Source organism: Dipodomys spectabilis, unplaced genomic scaffold (genome assembly GCF_019054845.1).
Source record: "Dipodomys spectabilis isolate Male_0828 unplaced genomic scaffold, ASM1905484v1 ptg000176l, whole genome shotgun sequence".
Classification (NCBI taxonomy): Eukaryota; Metazoa; Chordata; class Mammalia; order Rodentia; family Heteromyidae; genus Dipodomys; species Dipodomys spectabilis.
Genome location: NW_024870853.1, coordinates 2,274,875 through 2,300,944, shown reverse-complemented (window position 1 = coordinate 2,300,944; position 26,070 = coordinate 2,274,875). Strand labels below are relative to the sequence as shown.

Below are 26,070 nucleotides of genomic sequence, written 5' to 3'. Positions count from 1 at the left end.
TGGCCAAGATATGGAATCAGCCCAGATGCCTATCAATGGTTGAATGAATCAAGAAAATGTTGGGTGGGGAATGTGGTTTAGTGGTAGAGTCCTTGCCTAGCATGCATGAAGCCCTGGGTTCAATTCCTCAGTACCACATAAGCAGAAAAAGCCAGTATTATCACTGTGGCTCAAGTGGTAGAGTGCTAGCCTTGACCAAAAGAAGCTCAGGGACAGAACTCAGGCCTTGACAGGGCTGGGAAGGTGGCTCAGTGGTAGAGCACTTGCCTTGCATGCATGAGGCCCTGGGTTCAATTCCTCAGCACCACATAAGCAAAAAGAAAAAAGCCGGAAGTGGCTCTGTGGCTCAAGTGGTAGAGTGCTAGTCTTGAGCTGAAGAGCTGAGGGACAGTGCCCAGGTCCAGAGTTCAGGCCCCATGACTGGACCCCCTCACCCCCAAAAGAAGAACTCAGGCCTTGACTTCAAGCCCCACAACTGGCAATAAAAAAGAAAATGTGGCCGGGCGCCAGTGGCTTATGCCTGTAATCCTAGGTACTCAGGAGGCTGAAATCTGAGCATCGTGGTTGAAAGCCAGGTGGGGCAGGAAAAGTCCGTGAGACTCTGGTCTCCAATAAACCACTAGAAAACCAGAAGTGTCGCTGTGGCTGAAGAGGTAGAGAGCTTGCCTTGAGCTGAAGAGCGCAGGGACAGGGCCCAGGCCTAGAGTTCAAGCCTCATGACCGACAAATAAAAACAAAAGAAAATGTGATATTTAGGCACAATGTAATTTTATTCACCCATTAGAAAGAATGATATTGTACCATTCATAAGGAAATTGAAGGATTTAGAAAAAGATTACCTTAAGCCAGACTCAGTAAAACAAAGAATGCATAATTTCCCTCCTTGTGGCAGCTAGAATGTGCCTATAAATCTGTAAGTAAACACTTGGTTGGTATGCAAGGGGTTACAAATGAATTAACAAGTATAGTAGATTATCCAGAGTGCAAATAGTATAATCTTTTAGCAAGACTAGGTCAAAGCCCAACAAAATCAACATCAGGAAATGGGTACACCCAAGAAGAGGGATAGGACCAAGGGGAGAAGAGAAGATGAATAAAAGGGAGTATGAGGGGCTGGGAATGTGGCTTAATGGTAGAGTGCTCAGGTACATCAGTGTTTACCACCACTTACACATGAGCTTGTGGGGCGGGGGGAGGGTGCTGGTACTGGGACTTGAACTCAAGGCCTGGGTGTTGTCTCTTAGTTTTTCCACTCACGGCTAGTGCTCTACTTATAGAGCCATATCTCCACTTCTGGCTTTTTGCTGGCTAGTTGGAGATAAGAAGTTTATGAACTTTCCTGCCTAGCCTTGCTTCAAATCTTGATCTTTAGATCTCAGGCTCCTGAGTCACTAGAATTACAGGTGTGAGTTACTAGCACCTGGTACAACTTCAGAGACAAAAATTTGTACAGGGGCTGGGAATGTGGCTCAGTGGTAGACTGCTTGTCTTGCATGCATGAGGTCCTGGGTTCCATTCCTCAGCACCAAATAAGCAGAAAAAGCTGGAAGTGGTGCTGTGGCTCAAGAGCTAGAGTGCTAGACTTGAGCTGAAGAGCTGAGGGCCCAGAATTCAGGCCCCACAACTGACAAAAAAATATACAAAAACTCTGGGGGAAAGCCAGGTGCCAGTGGCTCACGCCTGTAAACTTAGCTACTCAGGAGGCTGAGATCTGAGGATCATGGTTCAAAGCCAGCCCAGGCAGCAAACTCCGTGAGACTCTTATCTCCAATTAACCACCAGAAAACCGAAGTGGCACTATGACCCAAGTGGTAGAGTGCTAGCCTTGAGCTGAAGAGCTCAGGTACAGTGCCCAGGACTAGAGTTCAGGCCCCATGACTGACAAAAAAAAAATGTACCAAAACTTCAGGAGAAAGCTGGGTGCCAGGGCTGGGAAAGTGGCTCAGTGGTAGAGTGCTTGCCTTGCGTGCTCAAGGCCCTGGGTTCCATTCCTCAGCACCACATAAGAAAAAAGAAAAAAGCCGGAAGTTGCGCTGTAGCTCAAGTGGTAGAGCGCTAGCCTTGAGCTGAAGAGCTGAGGGACAGCGCCCAGGCCCAGAGTTCAGGCCCCACGACCGGACACAAAAACAAAAACAAAAACAAAAACAAAAACAAAAAAAAGAAAGCTGGGTGCCAATGGCTCACACCTGTAATCCTAGCTACTCAGGAGGCTGAGATCTGAGGATCATGGTTCAAAGCCAAGAAAACCAGAAGTGGTGCTGTGGCTCAAGTGGTAGAGCACTTACCTTCAGCTGAAGAGCTCAGGGACAGCACCCAGGCCCAGAGTTCAAGCCTCATGACCAACCAAAAAAAACGTTGAAGCCAGGTGCCAGTGGTTCATGCCTATAATTCTAAGCTACACAGAAAGTTGAGATTGGAGAATAGAAGTTCAAGCCAGCTTGGGAAGGAAAATCCATGAGACCCCCAATCTCTAATTAACTAGCAAAAAGCCAGAAGTGGAGCATTTCCAATGTGAAGAGCACAGCACAGGGTAGAACTGGAAGTGGAGCCAATTCAGAGTATCAGCATCAGAAAAGACTCTTCTAGCCAATGGCTCATACCTATAATCCTAGCTACTCAGAGAGCTGAGATCTGAGGATCATAGTTCAAAGCCAGTCCAGGTAGGTATGTTTGTGAGACTCTTATTTTATTTTTTGTCAGTTGTGGGACTTGAACTCAGGGCCTGGGCCCTGTCTCTGAGCTTTTTCACTCATGGCTAGCACTCTATCACTTTGAGCCACAGCACCACTTCCAGTATTCTGGTGGTTAATTGTAGATAAGAGACTCATGGAGTTTCCTGCTTGGGCTGGCTTCAAACCAAAATTATAAGATCTCAGCCTCCTGAATAGCTAGGATTGTAAGTGTGAGCCACCAGGACCCGGCTATCTGTAAGACTCTTATCTCCAATTAACCACCAAAAAAGCTAGAAGTAGAGGTGTAGTTCAAGTGGTAGAGCACCTGAGTAAATAGTTCAATTAGGCTCTGAGTTAAAGCCCCAATATGAGCACAAAAAAGTCTCTTCCAGGGGCTGGGAATGTGGCTTAGTGATAAAGTGCTTGCCTAGCAATTCCACATAAAAAAGCCAGAAGTGATGCTGTGGCTCAAGCAGCTGGCAGAGGGGAGGATTGCGGAAGAGGGAAAGTGGGAGAAAAATAAGGTAAGGGGTAACAAGTTTGACAAGAAATGTACTTATTACCTTACTTATGTAACTGTAACCCCTCTGTACATCAAATCAACAATAAAAATATAAATGCCGGGCCCTGGTGGCTCACACCTGTAATCCTAGCTACTCAGAAGGCTGAGATCTGAAGATCACGGTTCAAAGCCAGCCCAGGCAGGAGAGTCCATGAGACTCTTATCTCCAACAAACTACCAGAAAACCAGAAGTGGTGATGTGACTCAAGTGCTAGAGCGCTAGCCTTGAGCTGAAGAGGTGAGGGACAGTGCCCAGGCCCAGAGTTCATGACCAACAAAAAAAATAAAAATAAATAAATAAATAAATAAATAAGAAGCAGCTCAGGGACAGTCCCCAGGTCCTGAGTTCAAGCCCCAGGACTGGCAAAAAAAATGTTATCTAAGAATGTAGATGTAGATTTCTCAGGAGTTAACTAACTACTATGTGATAATCTTAAAAAAAAAAAAAAAAGTTCAGACTCAGAAGTATTACCACAAAACTGAACAAAAAAGTTCCATGCTGAAGATACTACAGATACAGATAAATCACTCAGAGTGTGGGGGATAATCTTTGGAAAAGAGACCCCAAAAGAACCTGCAATGAGGGACAAGGAGAGTCATAAAATAGATTGCTCTGATTAGCATATACTAACTTGCACCCGTGAATGATCATAGTGAAAACCTTTGGAACAAAGGGTTAATTAATAGTTTAAACACAAGGAAACACAGCTTGAGGTGGGTACAGAGTAGCCCTGGGAATACTTGTGACTGGGTGGTTTGCAAGGCCTTCCTTATCAAGAAGGGTAGCTCAGCTCTGCAGATAATATTGTTTTTCTAGGAATGAGCCAAACAGTGCTTTCTATAACTCAGTCCAGCCCCAACACTCTGAGGTGAAATGTCAGTAAAAAGCAGTGGATGTTTATTGTAAAGCACTCACTTACATTCAGAAATCAGTAACTACTTGGCATTCTGTGATGCACCCTTATGCTGGCAAATCCCAGGGCCACTGGCCACCCATTTCCTAGGAGATAATGAAGTAGCTTGATTGTCTTTATTTTGTGCAAGGAAAGTAACCAAAATGGAGGCCTTTTTGGCAAGGCCAAAGCCCTTCCTTTATAACCCCCCCCCCAAAAAAAAACAAGCCCCCATACATTGTGGAAACCTTATTCTGAATGTGTTTGTTTCTAGGGTGAGAAGAGGGAGGAGAATCCCAGGACATCCAACTAGAATAGGATTTCACCTAGGGAGGCCCCAAGCAGCAAAGGCATACAAGAAAAACATAATCTATTACCAAATGTCAAAGCAAAGATGAGAAAGAAAGGGGAAAGATGTGGTGGTACATGCTTATAATCCCAGCACTCAGGAGGCTGGGAAATGAAGATCCTGAGTGTGAGACTAGTCTGTGCTGTATAACAAGATCCTGTTTCAAAATTAAACATTAGGGCTGGGAATGTGGCTTAGTGGTAGAGTGCTTGCCTAGTATGCATGAAGCCCTGGGTTCAATTCCTCTGTATCACATAAACAGAAAAAGCCAGAAGTGGCACTGTGGCTCAATTGGGAGAGTACTAGCCTTGAGCAAAAGAAGCTCAGGGACAGAACTCAGGCCCTGAGTTCAAGCCCGAGGATTGGCAAAAAAAAAAAAATTAACATTAGCTAGTAGCTGGTGGTTTATGTCTGTAATCCTAGCTACTTAGGAGGCTGAGTTCTGAGGATCGGGGTTCAAAGCCAGCCCAGGCAAAAAAGTCGTTAAGACTCATCTCCAGTTAGCCACCAAAAAGCCAGAATTGGAGCTGTGGCCCCAGTGGTATAGTGCTACCCTTGAGCCAAAGAAGAAGAAAAAGAAGAAGAGGAGGAGGAGGAGGAGGAGGAAGAGGAGGAGGAGGCAGCTGGGAAGGTGGCTCAGTGGTAGAGCGCTTGCCTTGCATGCCTGAGGCCCTGGGTTTGATTCCTCAGCACCACATAAGCAAAAAGAAAAAAACCTTGAGCTGAAGAGCTGAGGGACAGCTCCCTGGCCCAGAGTTCAGGCCCCACGACCGGACCCAAAAAAAAAAATTAAAAAAAGAAGAAGAAGAAGAAGAGAAGAAGCAGCAGCTGCTCAAGGACAGTGCCCAGGCCCTAAGTTCAAGCCTCAGTACTGTTATCAGCCACTCCACCCCCAGTCCAAAAAAAAAAAAGCTGAGCACAAGTAAGAGGCCCTGAGTTCGAGCCCCAGTACCAGTCTTCCCAAAGCCCAAAGGCATTCTGGTAGAGTAAATGTTGAATGCAAGCTCTTCTAAGTGCCTCTTAGGCCCACAGTTTTCTCCCTCAACAGGATACCAGAATCCCACTGGGTGAAGCTATCCAGGAGCTTTTGTTTTTGTTTTTTTTTTGGGGGGTCCAGTCGTGGGGCCTGAACTCTGGGCCTGGGCACTGTCCCTCAGCTCTTCAGCTCAAGGCTAGCTACCACTTGAGCCACAGCGCCACTTCCGGCTTTTTTTTTCTGCTTATGTGGTGCTGAGGAATCGAACCCAGGGCCTGAGGCATGCAAGGCAAGCGCTTTACCACTGAGCCACCTTCCCAGCTCCTATCCAGGAGTCTTTGTAACCACATGCTTTGATTCCCTATCCAGGCTCAATGGATGGGTATAGTCACAAGAATGTGGAGAGGGGGCCTCAGGCAAAGACAATGGAGCTTATGGTTTCAGAGAGCTGGATTGACCTAAGAGTATGTCCTTAAATTTGCTGCAGGGTTGATTGTAACTGGTGGAACAAGAGAAAAACTTAACTGAGTTTCCTGTCTGGATATGCCACTATTCCTCCCACGAGTCATGTTTCAAGTCAGCAAAAACCTTGGACTACACTATGCTGCCATCAGCCTGCTGCTGCCTGAGGTATTGATCTGGTAGTGATGATGACATGTAGAAGTGGCCTGGTAGTGCTGATAATTACTGACGCAGGAGCCAGGCACCGGTGGCTCATGCCTGTAATCCTATCAACTCAGGAAGCTGAGATAGGAGGATCAAAGTTTGAAGCCAACTTGGGGAGGAAAGTCTGTGAGATTCTTATCTCCAGTTAACCTCTGTAAAGCCAGAAGTGGTGCTGTGGCTCAAAGTGATAGAGTACCAGGCCTACCTAGCCTCTAGCAAAAAAGCTCAGGGACAACACCCAGGCCTTGAGTTCAAGCACTGAGACCTACAAAAAAACAAACAAACTTTGGAACAGCACCTAAGCCTTGAGTTTAAGCCCCAGGACACACACACACAGACACACACACACTCCCTTGAGATCTGAGGATTATAATTGGAAACCAGTCCAAGTAGGAAAGCTTGAGAGGTAAAGGAGTGGCTCAAATGGTAGAGTGCCTGAGGGAAAAAACTAAGGGACAGACAGGCACCAGTGACTCACACCTGTAATCCTAGCTACAAAGGAGACTGAGATCTGAGGATCAAAGTTCGAAGCCAGCCCAGGCAGGAAATGTATTCATGGAGCTGGGAAGGTGACTCAGTAGTGGAATGCTTACCTCGTGTGCATGAGGCCCCAGGTTCCATTCCTCGCCACCACATAAGCAGAAAATACTGGAAGTGGTGCTGTGGTTCAAGTGGTAGAGCGCTCACCTTGAGCTGAAGAGCTGAGGGACTATGCCCAGGCCCTCCATTCAAGCCCCTGCCTGCACTTGCACACAAAAAAGTCAAGCAAGAGAGGGAAGTTGCTGGGCGCCGGTGGCTCACGCCTGTAATCCTAGCTACTCAGGAGGCTGAGATCTAAGGATCAGAGTTCAAAGCCAGCCCAGGCAGGAATATCTGTGAGATTCTTATCTACAATAAACCACTATAAAACCGGAAGTGGCACTGTGGTTCAAGTGGTAGAGCGCTTGTCTTGAGCTGAAGAGCGCAGGGACAGCGCCCAGGCCCAGAGTTCAAGCATCACAACCGACAAAAGGAGGGGGGGAGTTATGGTATGAGCACACACACACACTCACACAGATGTGGAACTTTCTCGACTCTTTTGCAAGTACAGTCTCTGATTGATCCAGTGATCAGATACCAGTGAAACATCATACCACTCCTCAAATCTCAGAATTTCAGAGCTTCACAAAATATAAAAACAAGGGCAGAATGAATTGCAAATTAGAGGAAGTAGACAAGGTGCTGTTTGTCTTCATTCTCAGTAAATCTATAGTCTCAAGAAGTACCTTTTACTTTTAGGCTTTAGTAACTAGCTGAATGAGCACCCTATCTCGAGTGTGGGGGTACTGGCTTTAGGATAGTTCATGCAAGAATGTTTTGGGGCAGGGAGGAATGAAAGAACTTTGCTTTTGTTCCCAATTTCCCTTAACTTTCAGTCACTGTGGCCAATTACTGAGATCTAAACTGCAACACGGCTCCAAACTTCTTGGAGCAAAAGGTATGTGACTGTCAAGTGAATTAGCATACTGTACTAATTCATTATTCATTTGCTTTCATTTGGATCTGACCTTTCCTCCAGAGGAGGCCCATGTGTTGAAAGTTTGGCTTTAGCTTTGCAGCATCTTCGGGAAGTAGAAAAGCCTTTAGGAGGTGAAGGCAAAAGGAAAGAATTTAGATCACTGAGGATGTGTCTATAAGAGGATATTAGGAACTTGGCTTCTTCCTGTGACTTTTATTTCCCAGCTGCCATGAAGTGAACAGCTTCACTACACCATGAGCTCCTCGCTTCGATAAGCTCCCTCATCACAGGCCCCAAAGCAGCAGACCAATTGATCATGGACTGAAACCTCTGAAACTGTGAGACAAAATAAACCTTTCTTCTTCTTTTTTTTTTTTTGGGGGGGGGGGGGGAGGTCCAGTCATGGGGCCTGAACTCTGGGCCTGGGCGCTGTCCCTCAGCTCTTCAGCTCAAGGCTAGCACTCTACCACTTGAGCCACAGTGCCACTTCCAGCTTTTTTTCTTTTTGCATATGTGGTGTTGAGGAATCGAAGCCAGGGCCTCATGCATGCAAGGCAAGCGCTCTACCACTGAGCCACCTTCCCAGTCCAAACCTTTCTCCATAGATTGATTAGCTCATGGATTTTGTCACAGAGATGGAAAGCAGATTAACACAGTTCTTCAAAAATTCCTTTGGAAAAATATTGATAATGACCTCCAGTAATCCTCTTCTAAGAATATGGATTCATTGGTCGGGCACTAGTGGCTTCAGTGTGTAATCCTAGCTATTCAAGAGTCTGAGAGAAGATCAAGGTTCAAGACCATACTAAGCAGGAAAGGCACTAAGTTCATCTTCAAAATAGAAAAAAAGAAAAGAAAAACAGCTAGGCTGGAGGTAGGTCTCAAGTGGTAGCATGCCAACCTAGATTTGTTCATATAATTGTGTAACCTCTTGAGAAAGATTTGTGAAAAACAACAGCAATTGTGAATACATGACCACTTCCCTCTTTCCCCAGCCCCCCTTATTGGGAATGATTTGCATAACCTTGCACAGCCTGAGCTGGAGTAAGGCCTTTGAACCTTTCTGCAAATTTTCTGCATTAACCACATCCTTAATCCTATGGACCCATTTGGGAACCGTTTTTGCTTGTGTGTCATAAGCAACGTTTATATTGGAAGCTGTCCCTTTTGATTTCTGAGCCATAGAGTAAAGCTGTCTCATTGATCAAAGTCATCCAAAATGCCACATTTTGTTTGCTAATAAAGCCCAGGGACAGGCACATGATGGACTCCACATGCAATGCAACTCTGCTGCCTGCCACCCCAGAATGCCTCAAGATTGCTGTTGCCTGGGCAGCCAACCCTGCTCTTGTAATGATGTCGACAGCCAGCCTCTCACCAGGCCACTGATTCCCTTTATGAAATCTGCTGCCCTGAACTCTGATGGAAACTGTGGCCAGATACACTCTTAAATAACATGACCAGTTTCCTCTATCCATTTTCCTCGTGTTAAGTGGGACAGGAATGGGCAGACACTTGTTTGGGCTGCTGTTTGAGCCCTCCTGGAGATAGGTTTATTATGTCTAAGGTCTTTTACCTTGTATGTATCAGGAGCTACTCAAGATCTCCTTGAATTAATTACAAGAAATGAGCAGCCTGATCCGAAATGGTTAAATATTACCTGATACTATTCATGGCAAGAAAAAAAAAAGTCTGCTTAGGAATCAAGATAGCAACTAAAATCAGCTGCTTTGCAGGAGCAAGTCCATCAACATTGTTCACTCCTCTCATTGTTGACTCCTTTCCTCTCTCCTCTCTTCTCTCCTCCTCTTCTCTCCTCATTTCCCCTCTCCTCCTCTTTCCTCTTCTTTCCTCCTCTCCCATTCTTTTCCCTCTCCTCCCCTCCATTCTCCTCTCCTCCTCTGTCTTCCTCTTCTGTCCTCTTCCATCCCCCTCACCTTCTCTCTTCCCCTCCCCTTTTCTCCCCCCTTCTCACCTTACCCTCTCTTCTCTCCTGTCTTCCCCTTTCCTCCTTTCCCCTTCTCTTCTTTCCTCCCCTCCACTCTTCTCTCCCCTCTTCTTTCCTCCCCTCCTCTTCCCTCTCCTTCTCACCCTTCCTCTCATCAATATTCTCCTCTTCTCCAGTCCCTCTCCTCTCCACTCTCCTCCCCTTCCCTTCTTTCTCCTTTCCTCTTCTCTCTCCTGCCAGTTTCTCTTCCTAGGTGGACAGCAGCACCCAGCCATAGATGTGCTCAAAGAGGAGTAAACAGGTCATGCATAATGCCATCCTGGTAACAGTATCTCAGACTTCCTGTAGGCCCAAGGACTACACGCACCTTAAAGACAGTCTGCCAGGACTACCAGGAACAATAAGTGCCCGCCAATATTGACCTGAACTTTCTTCCCTAGGATTTTGGCTATAGGAGCTCTCTCTTCTGGTCAAACAGGTCTGCCCACCAATCCTTGAACACACTGCACAGCTCCCTGTCACCTGGAATGCTTGGTCCCTCCATCTCTCCTTTTTCCATAAAACCTACTCTTCCCTCAGACCTCAACTGCTCCAGCACCTCGTATGTACCTATCTACTTATGGCAATTAGTGCTGCTCCCTGATTGTAGAGACTCGGGTATCTGGCTCATCTCTCCTGTTAGCTTCGAACTTTCTGTAGTCAGGGATTACTGCTTAGCTAACAAGTTCTGGAGCCAGACTGCCTGGGTTCAAATATAGCTTTGTTACTTACTAGGCTGTGTGCTTCAATTCTCCCTTACCATGGAAATATTAAGAGTGCACATTTCTTAGGACATTTATTTATTTGTTTGTTTGTTTAGTGCCAGTACTGGGGTTTGAACTCAAGGCTTCTCACTTGCTTTGCTTTGCTTGCTTAAGGTTGGCACTCTACCATTTGAGCAACACCTTCAGCCTAGCTTTCTGCTGGTTAAACAGATAAGAATCTCAGACTTTGCTGCCTGGGCTGGCTTTGAACTTGAGACCTCCCATCTTAGCTTCTTTAATACCTAGGATTATAAGTATGAGCACTGGTGCCAGGCTTCATAGTTATTTTGCGCTGTAAGTAACACTTGTAAAGCACTTTGGTCATTTCCTTCCATGCATTAAGGACTCAAGAAATGCTAGTCCTTTCCATCCACTCCAACCTCTACTCAAGCAGAGATCACCAAGTACCAAAGAAGAGCATTCAGCCAGGGCCCCGCAATTCCCATCCTCCATCTCCTGTGAATTCTGGCTGCTTCGCCTCACACCAAGTTTACTATTCTCACTACAGGGATTCTCTATTAGACTTAAAATGCTCCTTCTTGCTCTGAGCCCCTTAGCTGACATTATTTCTTCCATAGCCGCCCAACAGTTTTGTGTCCGTACTACTTCTTAGACAAGCTTTGCTCATCCCAACTCTGCCTTTATTCATACTGTTCCTCTTATAATATTTTTATTTCCATCTCCTTTTTATTTCCATCTCCTTTTACTTTTCTGCTTAAATCTCACCTCCTCCAAGAAACCTTCCCTGATTGCTTCAACTTATTCCTCTCTCTCTCTCCTTTGAACTTTCTCAGCCATCAAAGTGAGAACCATAGAATTGAATACACATAGCATTTTCTTGGATTTGGTCATGTGTCCTCAAGAATTTTTGTGTTTTTTTTGGGCGGGGGGAAGCTGGGAAGGGATGTGAAGGGTAAACAAAGGAGGAGGCTGCAATGCTTGATAAGAAATGTACTAATTATCTTGCCCATGTAATTGTAACCCCTCTGTACAGTATGTTCACAATAAAAAAAATTTAAAAAAAAGAATTTTTGTGTTTTTTGTTTGTTTGCAGCTGCTGAGGATTGAACCCAAGGCTAGGCAAGCCCTGTACCATGGAGCCACACCCCAGCCCAATAAATTCTTTAAGGGCTACTAGGATATCCATTCTTCCTCTACCCCCTGATCCCAGCACACAGCAGGGTTCCCAGTAAGTGTCCAGTGAAGATATGTGGTAAGGTGTAGCCAAGGGAAGCTGAGGCCTGGTTTCTTCCTGGGGGAGAGTTTAAGCTTGGTTAATAGCAGAAAATAAGGGATTACTTTCAGCTGGCTTCACATCTTCCTTCACTGTCAATGAAGCTGCACACTTAGCAGGGTCCTGGGTGGTGGAGACCTTGAAACTAGACAGGTCCTTGGGTTAATGGTTGACATTCTCTGTTTACCTAATGATTGCCAAGATTTACTTTGCAATTCAACTGTCCTGAGATTGTAGACAATTCCTTTGAAGGCTTCAAAGTTTCTGGGATGGGACTGGAAACACTTTGGTCTGTCCGTGTGCTGTGATGTACTGCCATATGGATGGGAAGCACTGCCATCCCCTACCATGACCTCACAATCATCTACCAGCCATGGGATTCATCTTCCCCTCTGCATGCCCATATAGTTTAGAGGATAGGATTGGAAAGGAATGACACCCAATATTCTAGCTACATTTCCACAAAGAAGATGCACCTAGGGCCAGAGGTGGGGGAAGACTGAAAGACATAGAGGAGCCAGGTCCAGCTCCCCCTCCCCCCCAGGCCAAACATGGACACCTGGGTGACAGCGATGTCTTTCTTCTTCTGAGACATGGAAATAACTCCAGGCTATATGATCTAGAGCTCCAAGCTTTTTGGGAGCTCCAGAGATCAATCTTGTTTAATAGTTGTGTAGGGAAGGAGGTGGGGCTGGTTAATGTTTGGTTCCTCTTGGGCTGTGGGCCATTTCTAGCTCCGGCCCTTGGCTTATTGTCCCTCCCCTGGGTTGGGCTGACACTACGTGGTAGCATAGGACAGGCACGCCTGCAGACATTCCCTGGGAAAGGGCAGAAGCAGCCAGGTATGGCAGTTTCGGGGAGGTGAGGAGTCTGGGGGACTGAGGGAGGTGGGCCAGGGAGGGCTTTGTGTCACACAGAGGGACAAAAAGTCAGGTAAGGACTGGTCTGGGTCTTTCTTCTCTCTTTTTTTTTGGGGGGGAGGTCTGGTCGTGGGGCCTGAACTCTGGGCCTGGGCACTGTCCCTCAGCTCTTCAGCTCAAGGCTAGTGCTCTACCACTTGAGCCACAGTGCCACTTCTGGCTTTTTTCTTATGTGGTGCTGAGGAATCGAACCCAGGGCCTCAGGCATGCAAGGCAAGCACTCTACCATTGAGCCACCTTCCCAACCCATGGGTCTTTCTTCTCTTGACTTGAACATTCTACCACATAGAAACCTTCCCTTCCTTCCCTTCCATGCTTCCCTTAGATCCCAGGCAAGGTCCCTTCTACCAGGTGCCAGGCTTGCTTAGTTTTCCCCTGAAGCCTCTAGTTCTTATCCTCTTTCCAGACTTGAAACTGCTTCTCTTAGTCTATTTTTTCTCAGCTAATGATTCCCTCATCCTCAGAGGGTCAAACTCACAGAAAGATAGACTTGAGAACTTCCTTGATGTAAGATGGCCAAGTATACTTCTCTGAGACATTTCCTGCCATGTGGGGTTAGGGTTCAGCTGGACCATTGGGCAATGTCAAATGCTGTTTTCCTTCCCGGATTACAAGTCAAGCCAGGCATGAATCCAGTATGAGGCTATGGACAGAAAGAAGACAAAGTCTTCAGTAGACCCCCACCAAGAACCAGCTAACAGGGCTACAAAGATATAAGTTCATGAATGCATTTGCGCTTTCTTGAGGGAGGCAGGCAGACTCAGGCTGAGCTTGAGGTAAGTAATGGCCTGGGGATCTAAAGGAGATGTTTGAAAGTTGTTCCAGCTGCTAGTAATGGCAAAGAAGAATGCTCAAACTTAGAAATGAAATGGGGATAAAAGATAGACCACTAGAGTTTTTGTGGACAGGAGTCTAGATGAGGATGCAGCATAGCAATAGGAAAGGGAGCCCAGGCTTGGGCAAGGGGCCAAGAGAACTCCCACCGAACTGAGTTCTGAAATCTCCTTACCAGCTGTTTCATAAACTCCATATCTTTTCGTTGTTGTTGCCAGTACTGGGGCTTGAATTCAGGCCCTATGTTCTATCCCTTAGCTTTTTTATCACTCAAAGCTGGCACTCTAGCTCTTGAGCCACAGCTCCATTTCTGGCTTTTTGCTGATTAATTGGACGTAAGAATCCCCCAGACTTTTCAGGCTGCCTTCAAAGGATGATGGGCAGATCTCAACCTCCTGGGTAGCTAGGATTACAGCAAGCAGCTCCTGACTACTCCTTCTCTTATTACCTCATCTGTGAATTGAAGATCATCCTAACAACCATGGGGTTGTTATTCCCTAAAGGGTGACTTTCAAGTAAAGAACCCAAGTAAAGAGCAATAGGAAGTCAGCTGGGTGGTGGAGGAGTAAGTGGGGGAAGTCCAGACAGGACAGGGTACTGACATTAGCAGAAGTTATATGAAAAGATCACACATCAGAGGGGGAGGAGGAAGGAAAATGGAATGGACCAATGTGGCTAAGACCAAGCCTGGTCATAAACCTCTGTGTGGCAGGGTGTAGAAGCTATATCCCATGTCTGAAATACAGCAAAACCAAGGGGCAGGGGTAGAGGCAGAGATGATAAGCAGAGAAAGAGAGAGAATGGAGGAAATTTGTCTTAGCCACACCAAACTGATGAAGGCAGCCAGAAACCCAGAAGGAAACTGCAAGAAGAAAATATAAAAGGAGCCGGGCGCTGGTGGCTCACGCCTGTAATCCTAGCTACTCAGGAGGCTGAGATCTGAGGATCGAGGTTCAAAGCCAGCCCGGGCAGGAGAGACCGTGAGACTACTATCTCCAATAAACCACCAGAAAACTGGAAGTGGCGCCGTAGCTCAAGTGGTAGAGCGCTCGCCTTGAGCTGAAGAGCTGAGGGACAGCGCCCAGGCCCAGAGTTCAAGCCCCACGGCCAACCAAAAAAAAAAAAAAGAAAATATAAAAGGACTGGGAAGGTGGGTCAGTGGTAGAGTGCTTGCCTTGCATGCATGAGGCCTTGGGTTCAATTCCTCAACACCACATAAGCAGAAAAGCCAGAAGTGGCGCTGTGGCTCAAGTGGAGTTACTAGCCTTGAGCTGAAGGGCTAAGGGACAGTGCCCAGCCAAGATTTCAGGCCCCATAACCGACAAAAAAAAGAAAAGAAAATATAAAAGTCCTACTATATCCCTTCCTGACCACAAGTTGCCTGAGAAACAGGGGCACAAAAGCATGGCGTGTGGACAGAACACAGCCTCATCCAGCCCAAGTCCCTTGTTCCCAAGTTCCTTGAACACTAGGATTTCCCTTCAGTTGGAAGAAAGGACAGGACAGAGAGAGAGAGAGAGACATAGATAGACAGATGTGATCATTGTGCTGTGGGTGTGCGCATGCACACATGTGCAAGCGTGCACATGAAGTTCAGGTTTGGGGCTGGGAAGGTGGCTCAGTGGTAGAGTGCTTTCCTTGCATGCTTGAGGCCCTGGGTTCGATTCTTCAGCACCACATAAGCAGAAAAGCTGGAAGTGGTGCTGTGGCTCAAGTGGTACAGCACTCACCTTGAGCTGAAGATCTGAGGGACAGCACCCAGGCTCAGAGTTCAGGCCCCATAACTGACCAAAAAAAAAAAAAAGTTCAGGTTTTTGAGTTGGGGGCCTGGTCTCAGAATCTAAACTTCTTAAAAAGAGAAGGCAGCAAAAGTAGTGCTGTGTACAAAAGCTTTGAGATCAGAGGAAAAGACATTTGAAACCTGATTCTGCCCCTGGGCAACAGGACAATTGCCACAGATGCAAGGTCCAAACCTCTCTGAGCCTCAACTTCTTGGGCTAAAAAATGGGGATATTTACAGCAAAACAGTAAAGATGAAATGCCATCTCTTGGTTCATTACTGTGTTTAATGCTGTGGCAACTGGCTTGACAGTCTTACCTAATTAAAATTGGGAGCAAAACACGCCTGGCGCAACATAGAGCAAGCATATCAATACTCGGACTTTAACCCAAAGTCTAGAAAACAAGTTGAATTTCAAAATCAGGTCACAACCCTAGATGTTTTTAAAATTCAACCCTTGAGGCACTGGTGTTGACATAGAAATCAGTTTACCTTCCAATGGGAAAGCAAAAATTGAAATCCCAGTGCCCACAGAAGGGTTCTTAGGGCCCACAGTGAGCTACTGGCTATCTCCCAAGGAACTCAAGATAAGAGGCCTGGAACCTAGAGAGTCAGAGGTGACCAGAATGTCTGTAGGGAACCCCTGAGGGAAAGAGAGAAGAATACAATTAAGATTTGCTTTGGGGATTGATAAAACACACTGACAAAGGTCAGAAAAACAAACTGAATGAGGAGGCCTTGGGAACCTGGGAAAGCTAGGCATGGCAAGGCCAGCACTGGGAAGGTAGATTTGAAATTTGAAGCAAGCCTTGGCTATATAGTGAAATCCTATGCAAACGGAAGGAAAGGGAGAAGGAAAGGAGAAGGAGAGGAAAGAAAAGGAAAGGAAAGGAAAGAGATGTCAATTTATGGAAGAAAAAAAAAAAAGAAGAGGTAAAACCAGAATAAAACATAGACCAGTTTTGAGTCCTCTGGTCCTAAAAAACAAAACAAAACAAAAAAACAACGCTGGGCACCCATGGCTCAGGGCTGTAATCCTAGTTACTTACTCATAAGGCTGAGATCTGAGGATTGTGGTTTGAAGTTCTTATCCCAAATCAATCACTAAAAAGCAAGAAGTGGAACTGTGGCTCAAGTAGTAGAGTGCTACCCTTGAACAAAATAGCTAAGGTGTGGGGCCCAGGCCCCCTGAGTTCAAGCTCCAGCATACTCTCTCTCTCTCTCTCTCTCTCTCTCTCTCTCCGCCCCCCCCTTGGAAAGAAAGTTGTAAAGTAGTCTATGAGAAAGAATATGATCTCTTGAGTCAGCATGACATGCCTCAAATCCCAGCTCTGGAACTTGCTGTGTGACTCTTTGGCAAGTCCTTTCACCTGGGTTTGTCTTGGTTTTCTTTATGATATGAGGATAAAGCACACTCTATCTCATGGGGTTGTACTGAGGATCATGTGAGATAGTGCATGCACAAGGGCCTAACATATAACAGGTGCTCAGTAAATGGTCTTAACAATTCTTTTCTGCCACCAACCTGAATAGTCTAACATGTCTCACTGCTCTCAGCATTTCTTTTTTTTCTTTTTGCCAGTCCTGGGGCTTGAACTCACGGCCTGGGCACTGTCTCTGAGCTTCCTTTGCTCAAGGCTAATACTCTACCTCTTGAGCCACAGCACCACTTCTGGCTTTTTCTGTTTATGTGGTACTGAGGAATCGAACCCAGGGCTTCATGCATAGTAAGCAAGCACTCTACCACTGAGCCACATTCCCAGCCCTCCCAGCATTTCTTTACAACTAATCACATGTCTCCTTCAGCAGCTTTGCTTACAGAACTCTGGCTTGAGAGAAAGGACCCCATGCCTCCTTTTCCTTATGCTGATTTAGATACATAGCACCAACTCCCCAAGGCTTGTTTTATTTTTATTTAATTTTTATTGTTATTATAAAGGTGATATGCAGAGGAATTATAGTTACATAAGTCAGGTAAAGGGTACATTTTTTTTGCCAGTCCTGAGCCTTGAACTCAGGGCCTAGGTGCTATCCATGACCTTCTTTTTGCTCTACCACTTGAGCTACAGCGCCACTTCTGGCTTTTTCTGAGTAATTTATTGTCGATAAGACTCTCATGGACTTTCCTGACTGGGCTGGCTTCGAACCACAATCTTCTGATCTCAGCTTCCTCAGTAGGTAGGATTACGGGTGTGAACCACCAGTGCCCGGCAAGAGTACATTTCTTTTTGAATAATGTCAACCCTTCCCTCATGCTCTTATTTTTAAAAATTATTTCAGCTAAGTGAAGAAACATTGTTCTCAATAGAAACCTGTGTCCTGTAGACTATCACATCTTCCTCCAGTTTGTTTTGTTTTGCAGACAAAATGACACTAGGCTGTCCTGGCTATTCTCAAACCCTTGAGCTCAAGTGATCCTCCAGGCTTAGCTCCAGAGTAACTGGGAGTACAGGCTCTTACTACCACACTGAAATCACCAGTTTCTTTTTCCCTCACTGTCCAATTTTTTTGTGTGTCTGTGCTGGTACTAGGACTTGAACTCAGTGCCTGGGTGGTATCCTTGAATTTTGTTTTGTTTTGGCTCAAGGCTAGTGTTCTACCACTTGAGTTACAGCTCCACATATGGGGGTTTTTTTTGGTGCTTATTTGAAGAGTCTCATGGACTTTCCTGCCCCTGCTGGCTTTGAACCTCAATCCCCAGATCTCAGCCTTCTGAGCTAGGATTTACAGGCATAAGCCACAAGAGTCCAGCTCACTATCCAACTTTTCCAGTTTCCGTACCCTGCCCTTCCCTGCACAATACAGGGGATGAACCAGAAGTGAATGTAGAGCTTCTTCCTGCAGCCACTGTTCCTTTGTAGAGTTGCTCTAGGGAAATATTTTGTTCAGGTTCAGGTCTGGGGTGCACTCCTCATATCCAGTTCCCTGCTTCTAGAAGGACTTCCTAGAAACTCAATGGTAGCAGTAGTGGGAAATAGGGAGAAGCTTCCTTTCTTTCTTTTTTTTTTTTTTTGGGGGGTCCGGTGGTGGGGCCTGAACTCTGGGCCTGGCCGCTGTCCCTCAGCTCTTCAGCTCAAGGCTAGCGCTCTACCACTTGAGCTATAGCACCACTTCCGGCTTTTTTTTCTGCTTATGTGGTGCTGAGGAATCGAACCCAGGGCCTCAGGCATGCAAGGCAAGCACTCTACCACTGAGCCACCTTCCTAGCCCCTGCTCTCCCACTTTGAGTGACAGATTCACTTCTGGTTTTCTGGTGGTTAATTGCAGATGAGAGTCTCACAGTCTTTTCTGCATAGGCTGCCTTCAAACCTCAGATCTCAGCCTCCTGAGTAGCTAGGATTACAAGAGAGAACCACCAGTTCCCGGCTTTACTTCGAGCATTTTTGCTGGTTAGTTGGAGAGAGGGGTCTCAGGGGCTTTTCTGCCCTGGCTAGCTTTGAGCTGCAGTCCTCAGATCTCACCTGACTGAGTAGCTAGGATTATAGGCAAGAGCCATCAGCACCAGGCTAACCTTGGTGTTTGTGTTTTTTTTTTTGTGTGTGTGTGTGTGTATGTGTGTGTGTGTGTATGTATGTATGTATGTATGTATGTATGTGTGCGCGCGCGCATGCGCGTGGGCATGTTATCAGTTGTGGGGCTTGAACTCAGGTCCTGGGCACTGTACCTGAGCTTCTTTCACTCAGCCTAGTACTCTACCACTTGAATCGCAATGCCACTTTCAGCTTTTCCTGTTTATGTGGTACTGAGGAATTTGAACCCATGGCTTCATGCATGCTAGGCAAGCCACTCTACTACTAAGCCACATTCCTAGTGCTAACCTTTGTTTTCTTTTCTCTCTTTCTCTCTTTCTTTCTTCTTATCTTTCTTTCTCTCTCTTTCCCCCTGCTTCTCTCCTCCCTCCCTCTCTCTTCCTCCTCCTCCTCCTCCTCTTCTTCTCTTCCTTCTCCTTCTCCTTCTTCTTCTTCTTCATCTTCATCTTCTTCACAATGGCTAGGATTTTCTTTTGCTGTCACCATCTACAAAAGCACAAGGTCTGCTGGTGTCCAGAACAAAGTTTAGCCTTTGTACTGATCTTGCTTTAGTGTTTTATCCCACACTCCCACTTTCTAGCTTTGGACCTTGAGTTACTTATCTGAGCTTCAAGAAAATGGGGTAACAAACAGGCTTGCTAAATGTGTCAAAAGAATGTATGGGAAAATGATTATTCCAGTTGCTGGCTTGATAAACATGAGATTGGTCTCCTTCTCTGAACTTCACCCACACCCTGGAGGAGACCTAAGCTTGGGAAAAATTCCTGCTGACCCTAAGTTTCTGATAGGGCTGTGGGGGAGGGCTTCAGCCCAAAGCCTCCTGGTCTACAGAGGGCCTATGTTACATGAACCTGTCTGTGTTCTCCCTCCCTCCCGGCTCCCTGTGTCCATTCTCCTGGTGGGGCCAGGGGGCGGTGCGGCGATGGACCGGGCGGGCACAGAACAGGTGGGTGCAGGCTGGGTGTCCGGCGCTGGGACACAAGTGCTCTGTGTGTAGGGTGGGCGGAAGTCAGGGCGTTTGATCTGAATTCTAAAGGGCGTTGTTCACAGCCCCACAAAGGTCCTATTGTACAAACACTGGGTATAAAGCAGCATATGACTCCCCAGCACCGGGCGGCGATGAATTGGGACGCAGGCGCGGACTCAGGGACCACTCCCCCTACACAGACATGAGACCATAGGGGACCTGTCTGGGTGGCCTCAAGGATAGGCGCTCCCCAAGGTAACAGCTTTGTTGGATTTGCCTGGAGGGGTCGGAGGTTAAGGAGCTGAGGAAGGGAAGCCAGAAGCAATGGCTAATGGCAGAATAAGATGGGCCTGGTGATGGAAGGGACTGGAAGGAATGTAGGATGATTGAAGAAGGGGGATGGGCTCAGGGAGGTCAAGTCAAGTGAATGAGGAGGTGGAAATGCTAGTGAAAGAGAGGAGCTGGTGGGGAAAAGCTATGCTTATCCTTGCTTTCCTGTTACTGGCTCTTGGATGTGTGTTGGGGGGTGGAGGATCTGGCAACATCATGGTGCTTATTGCCTGCCCCACGCCTTCCTGATATTTTGCTTCCTGACTCATGTTTTGCAGGTGTGAATGAGGCAGGATGAACTGGACAGGTTTATACACGTTGCTGAGTGGCGTGAATCGGCATTCTACTGCCATTGGCCGAGTATGGCTGTCAGTCATCTTCATCTTTCGAATCATGGTGCTGGTGGTGGCTGCAGAGAGTGTGTGGGGTGATGAGAAGTCTTCCTTCATCTGCAATACCCTCCAGCCTGGCTGCAACAGTGTCTGCTATGACCACTTTTTCCCCATTTCCCATGTGCGTCTGTGGTCCCTACAGCTCATCTTAGTTTCCACTCCTGCTCTCCTCGTGGCCATGCATGTGGCTCACCAGCAGCACATAGAGAAGAAAATGCTGCGGCTTGAAGGCCATGGGGATCCCCTTCACTTGGAGGAGGTGAAGAGGCACAAGGTGCACATCTCAGGGACACTATGGTGGACATATGTCATCAGTGTGGTGTTCCGGCTGCTGTTTGAGGCCGTCTTCATGTACGTATTCTATCTGCTCTACCCTGGCTATGCTATGGTCCGGCTGGTCAAGTGTGAAGCCTATCCTTGTCCTAACACTGTGGACTGCTTTGTGTCACGCCCTACTGAGAAGACCGTCTTCACCGTCTTTATGCTCGCTGCCTCCGGCATCTGCATCATCCTCAACGTGGCGGAGGTGGTGTACCTCATCATCCGGGCCTGTGCTCGTAGAGCCCAGCGCCGCTCCAATCCACCCTCCCGCAAGGGCTCGGGCTTTGGCCACCGTCTCTCACCTGAGTACAAGCAGAATGAGATCAACAAGCTGCTGAGCGAGCAGGATGGCTCTCTGAAAGACATACTGCGGCGAAGCCCTGGCACCGGGGCCGGGCTGGCTGAGAAGAGTGATCGCTGCTCAGCCTGCTGAGGCCATGAGTGTGTGTGTACCAGGCAACCTCCTATCCCACCACCTCCCAACCCTGCCCTGGGCCTGCCCCTCTTTTTTCCCCTGCCAGTGAGCAGGCCTCTGCCTGCTAGGGATTACTCTCTCCAAACCTTCTTTCCCTCTCTCTTTCCCTTCCTCCGAGGCCTTTCTGTCTGAGGAGTTAGAGGGATTGGGGAGCTAGAGGTCACCTCTGCAGCAGTGTTCACTGTTACTGGGGCTATGAACAAGCTCCTGTGGCAGGCAACCTCTTCTTCTTCCCTCACCCTCTCCCTGGGACCACTGTGGACAAGAGATGGGCTGCTCTGACAATGTCTCCAATTATGAAACTAATCTTAACCCTGCACTGTCAGAGCTCCTGTTTCTAGAGTCCTATCAGTGGGAAGGGATGGGGGTAAGCCAGTGAAGGAGCGGTGCTGTGGACATGTGGGTGGAGAAAGGAGGGTAGCAAGCAGCAGAAAGGAGGAACAGAGCTTGCCTTGCTGCTGCCACAGGAAAAAAAGAGGACAAGTCTGAGGTGAAGGAATTAGGGAGAGAGGAACAGGCAGATAAGTTGATGTGGGGGTTGGTCAGGGCTGCCCCTGTCTCCAGTCCCCAAGGCCTTTCTCAGCCTGAAATGTTACACATTAAACAGGATTTTACAGTAAATGAAGAGGTGGCTTGTGTGTTTGTCTAAGTTCTTGTTCTTGCAACCTCTGATCTCCCCCCCCCACCCCCCCCAGAGAAACTGCCCTTGGTTGGCTTTTTGCTGATCAAGAAAGGGAAGGGGGACAAATGCAAAGAGTTACTTGAAGCTACAAATGGCAAGATAGAAAACCACTGCACTACTGGCCTGCAAAGCCAGACTGAGCCATTCTCTCTTGCTTTTTGTTGTTGTTCTTGGTTCTCGGGTTTCTTTCCTCTCCCTCTCCGTCTGCCTCTCCCTCTCCCTCCCCCCCTCTCTCCCTCTCTGTGTCTTTCTCTCCCCATACATTTTCTACAAGAAAAAAAAAGCTCTATTGGGATCTAATTCACATACTTCTTGTGATTTTAACAAATTAAAATGATAACCTCCTCTGGAGAGTTAAGAAATGATAGAGACGTTTCTCATGGAGTGGGGGGGGGGGGAGGGGGCGGGAATGCTTCATTCCCTTGCTACCTCAGTGAAGGCCCTTCCCCCATGCTCCTGAGAGAACTGTCCTCTTACTTCCTGGCCACTTAGCATTCTTTGAAAACTGATGCCCCACAACCCACCAGTCAGGTTATACAATGCCTGTGACTCCTCTCCTCTGGACATAGCCTCAGTTCCATCCTCCCCAGTTTCCTCTCTTGATTGATTGCCAGTACATACCAGTGAGTGCATGGTATGCGCACGCACGCGTGTGCACACACACACACACACAAACACACACACACACACACACACACACACACACCAATGAGGGCCTGAACTCAGGGCCAGGACCTTTCACTTGGCTTTCGTGATTATGGCTGATATACTGTCACTAAAGCCATGCCTCCATGCCAGCCCCTACATCAATTTCTAAATCCCCCTCAATCCCAGAGATGCCTCTACTTACGTCCCTTTTTTCACCAGCATCCCCCCTCCCCAAGTCAGTTGTGGTAGGAAAAGCCCATTTTTAAGCTTCCTCCAACACCACGTTTCTAGCATTCCTAAAGGTCCTCCCCAGCCTTGGGATGAGATTTCCTAATCTGTCACTATCCTTACAAACAACCCATCAGAGTCCCCATAGCATGTTTACCTCCTCAGGTTCCCTACTTCCTAACTCCCTCTCAGAGTATTGGGACTGCATGTGGAAAACTTACCCAAAAGGAAGAGAAGCAGGCATTGGTGGCTCAGGCCTATAATTCTTTGGGTTTTAGTGTTTTGTTTTTTGTTTTTGTTTTTGCCAGTCCTGGAGACTGATGAAGCTTGAACTCAGAGCTTGAGCTCTGTTCTTGAGCTTCTTTTGCTCAAGGCTAGCACTCTACCACTTGAGCCACAGCACCACTTCCAGCTTTTTCTGTTTATATGATACTGAGGAATCGAACCCAGGGCTTCAAGCATGCTAGGCAAGCACTCTACCAGTAAACCACATTCTCCCAGCCTTAGGGCCTATAATTCTCAGGGGGCTGAGATCTGAGGCAAGTGTTTCGAAGTCAGCTCAGGCAGGGAAATCCAGGAGACCTTATCTTGAATAAGTTACTCAGAACAGCCAGAGTGGCACTGTAGTTTAAGTGGTAGAGCGCTAACCCTGAGCAAAAGAACCCCAGGGACAGAGCCCACGCCTGGAAACCAACACACACACACACACACACACACACACACTAAGAAAAAAGGAAAGAAAGAGAAAACTAGGTGTAAAGTGTTCTTCCTCTGAATATAGGACTTTTTTGGTTTATTTATTTATCTTGTGGCCTCTTCGGAGAGAAAGCATGAAAGATTTACTCATTCAAGCAGATTTCCCCTAGAAAAGAAAGAAGAGGATATTCTTTTCTAGAACACTTAGCAACCCCTCAAACAGGGCTTCCTTATCTTAAAAGAAAAACAATTCTTTCCTGCAAAAATTTCTTTTCTGGGGCTGGGAAGGTGGATCAATTGTAGAGAATTTGCCTAGCATGCGTGAAGCCCTGGGTTCCATTCCTTAGTACCACATAAACAGAAAAAGCCGGAAGTGGTGCTGAGGCTCAAGTGGTAGAATGGTAGCCTTGAGCAAATGAAGCTTAGGGAGTGTGCCGAAGCCCTGAGTTCAATCCCCCAGAACAGACAAAAAAGATTCCTTTCTTCGTGGCAACTGACATCACACCCTGTCAAAGAGAGACGTTCCTACTCTATCCATGGTGTCAGATTATGGAAATTTGTCCCCCTCATCTACAATACAACTCACAAACACAGTGCATCCTAAAAAGTCATCAAGAGAAAGATTTCCTTTGAAAATTCCATTCTGGCCCAGGATGGGACCTCACATCTTGGCCACTGTGAGAAATGCTAAGCCCCTTCCCTTGTCACATTGAAAATCTAATTTGGACCTGGGAATGTGGCTTTGTGGTAGATTGCTTGCCTAGCATGCATGAAGCCCTGGGTTCTATTCCTCAGTACCACATAAGCAGAAAAAGCCAGAAATGATACTGTAGTTCAAGTGGTAGAGTGCTAGCTTTGAGCAAGGATGCTCAGGGACAGTGCCCTGAGATCAAGCCCCAGGACTGGCAAAAAAAAAGAAAAGAAAAAAAGAAAAAAAAGAAATAGAAAGAAATCTAGTTTGGGGCTGGGAATGTGGGTTAGTGGTAGTGCATTTTTTTTAGCATGTGTGAAGCCCTGGGCTTAATTCCTCAGTACCTCAGTACCACATAAACAGAAAAAGCCAGAAGTGGAGCTGTTGCTCAAGTGGTATAATGCCAGTTTTGAGCAAAAGAAACTCAGGGACAGTGCCCAGACCCTAAATTCAAGACCCAGGACTGTCAAAAAAAAAAAAGGAAATGTAGTTTGTCCCTAAAAGATTGCACCAATATCTCTTGGAAAGATATTCCTATACCAGATGGAGGCTGCCCTTTCAGGGCCGAGTGGTGTGACAAAGTAATGAGCTGCTAACAGCTAGAAGGAGGACTCCTTTTTCCTAGGAATGGAGTGGGAGGAGGCTGAGGGAACCTTAAGGAATGAATTTTTGGAAGTAGTGGAGAGGGTTAAACTGACTGCAGGATTGATTGTGTGTGTGTGTGCACGTGTGTTTGTGAGCACATGCACGGTGCTGTACTGGGGCTTGAACTCCAGGCCTGGGTACTGTGCCTGAGCTTTTTTGCTCAAGGCTAACACTCCTCCACTTGAGCCACTCTTATCTCAAATGCAAACGCTAGCTTTCTGGTGGTTAATTGAAGATCAGAGTTTCACAGACTTTGCTGCTTGGGCTTTGAACCAAGATCCTTAGATCTCAGCCTGCTGATTACCTAGGATTACAGGCCTGAGCCACCAGTGCCAGGCTAAGGACTGACTTTTTAAATTTAAGACTCTATAACAAGTGTGTAAGGGGGCTGGGAATGTGGCTTAGCAATAGAGTGTTTGCCTAGCATTCATGAAGCCCTGAGCTCAATTCCTCAGTACCACACAAACACAAAAGGCCAGAAGTGGCACTGGGGTTCAAGTGGTAGAGTGCTAGTCTTGAGCAAAAGAAGCTCAGGGACAGTGCCCAGGCCCTGAGTTCAAGCTCCAGGGCTGGCAAAACAAATCAAGCAAAATGTGTCCAAAAGCTAGTTAGAAATGCCAAAAGGTGGTTGGCTGGACGTTGGTGGCTCATGCCTACAATCCTAGCTACTCAGGAGGCTGAGCTCTGAGTATCACAGTTCAAAGCCAGTCCAAGCAGAAAAGTCCCATGAGACTCATCTCCAATTATCCACTCAAATACTGAAAGCAGAGCTATGACTCCAGTGGTAGAGTGCTAGCCTTGAATACAAAGAGGCTCAGGGACAGCACCTAGGCCCTGAATTCCAGCCCTGAAACCAACAAAAAAGAAAGAAGGAAGGAAGGAAGGAAGGAAGGAGGGAGGGGGGAGGAAAAGAGAGAGAGAGAGAGAGAGAGAGAGAAAAAAAACTATCAAGGTAAGATAGTCTCATAGGCACTTAGACTATGGCCTTAAAGTATACTAGAACTCTCCATGAGCCAGAAAAGAGTGAGCCTGAGTCAGCTAGTGCAAAGAACTTGGCAATATGAGGCCAGACATGTTTGTGCACCCCTGTAATCAAGTCATAGCTTGGGCTACATAAGTAGTTCAAGACCAACCTGGGCCACATAGTGAGATCCTGTCAAAACAACTTGGCAATAATAGGGTTGACTCCCCTGGGAGCAGATACTGTAGTCCAAACAGCAAAGTCCAAGAGATGTTGCAAATTTGAGCAAGGGCACTGATCTGAGGGAAAGAAAAGGTCTCATAACAAACAAGATGTTCCTCACATTGTGTCTCACTGAACTGGTGCTCC

The 26,070-nt window shown here is 46.9% G+C and overlaps 1 protein-coding gene across 4 annotated transcripts; it reads left to right on the top strand.

The window, feature by feature from the left end:
- Positions 1 to 12,363: 12,363 nt before the first annotated feature.
- On the top strand, positions 12,364 to 21,775 carry Gjb1 (gap junction protein beta 1). Of its 4 annotated transcripts, none has more exons than XM_042694938.1 (2): positions 12,364 to 12,443; positions 20,241 to 21,775. In XM_042694938.1, exon 2 carries the CDS (start codon positions 20,257 to 20,259, stop codon positions 21,106 to 21,108), a length of 852 nt encoding a protein of 283 aa, XP_042550872.1. In that variant the 5' UTR covers positions 12,364 to 12,443; positions 20,241 to 20,256; the 3' UTR covers positions 21,109 to 21,775. The 4 variants fall into 4 exon arrangements, with proteins under 4 accessions (XP_042550872.1, XP_042550873.1, XP_042550875.1 ...); XM_042694939.1 differs by having other exon boundaries at positions 12,420 to 12,462; positions 20,234 to 21,775; XM_042694941.1 differs by having other exon boundaries at positions 12,426 to 12,443; positions 20,234 to 21,775.
- The last annotated feature ends 4,295 nt before the right edge of the window (positions 21,776 to 26,070 follow it).

What these genes read in the sequence shown, in the direction of transcription:
- Gjb1 (XM_042694938.1), top strand. Translation starts at nt 20,257, where the DNA reads ATGAACTGGACAGGTTTATACACGTTGCTGAGTGGCGTGAATCGGCAT.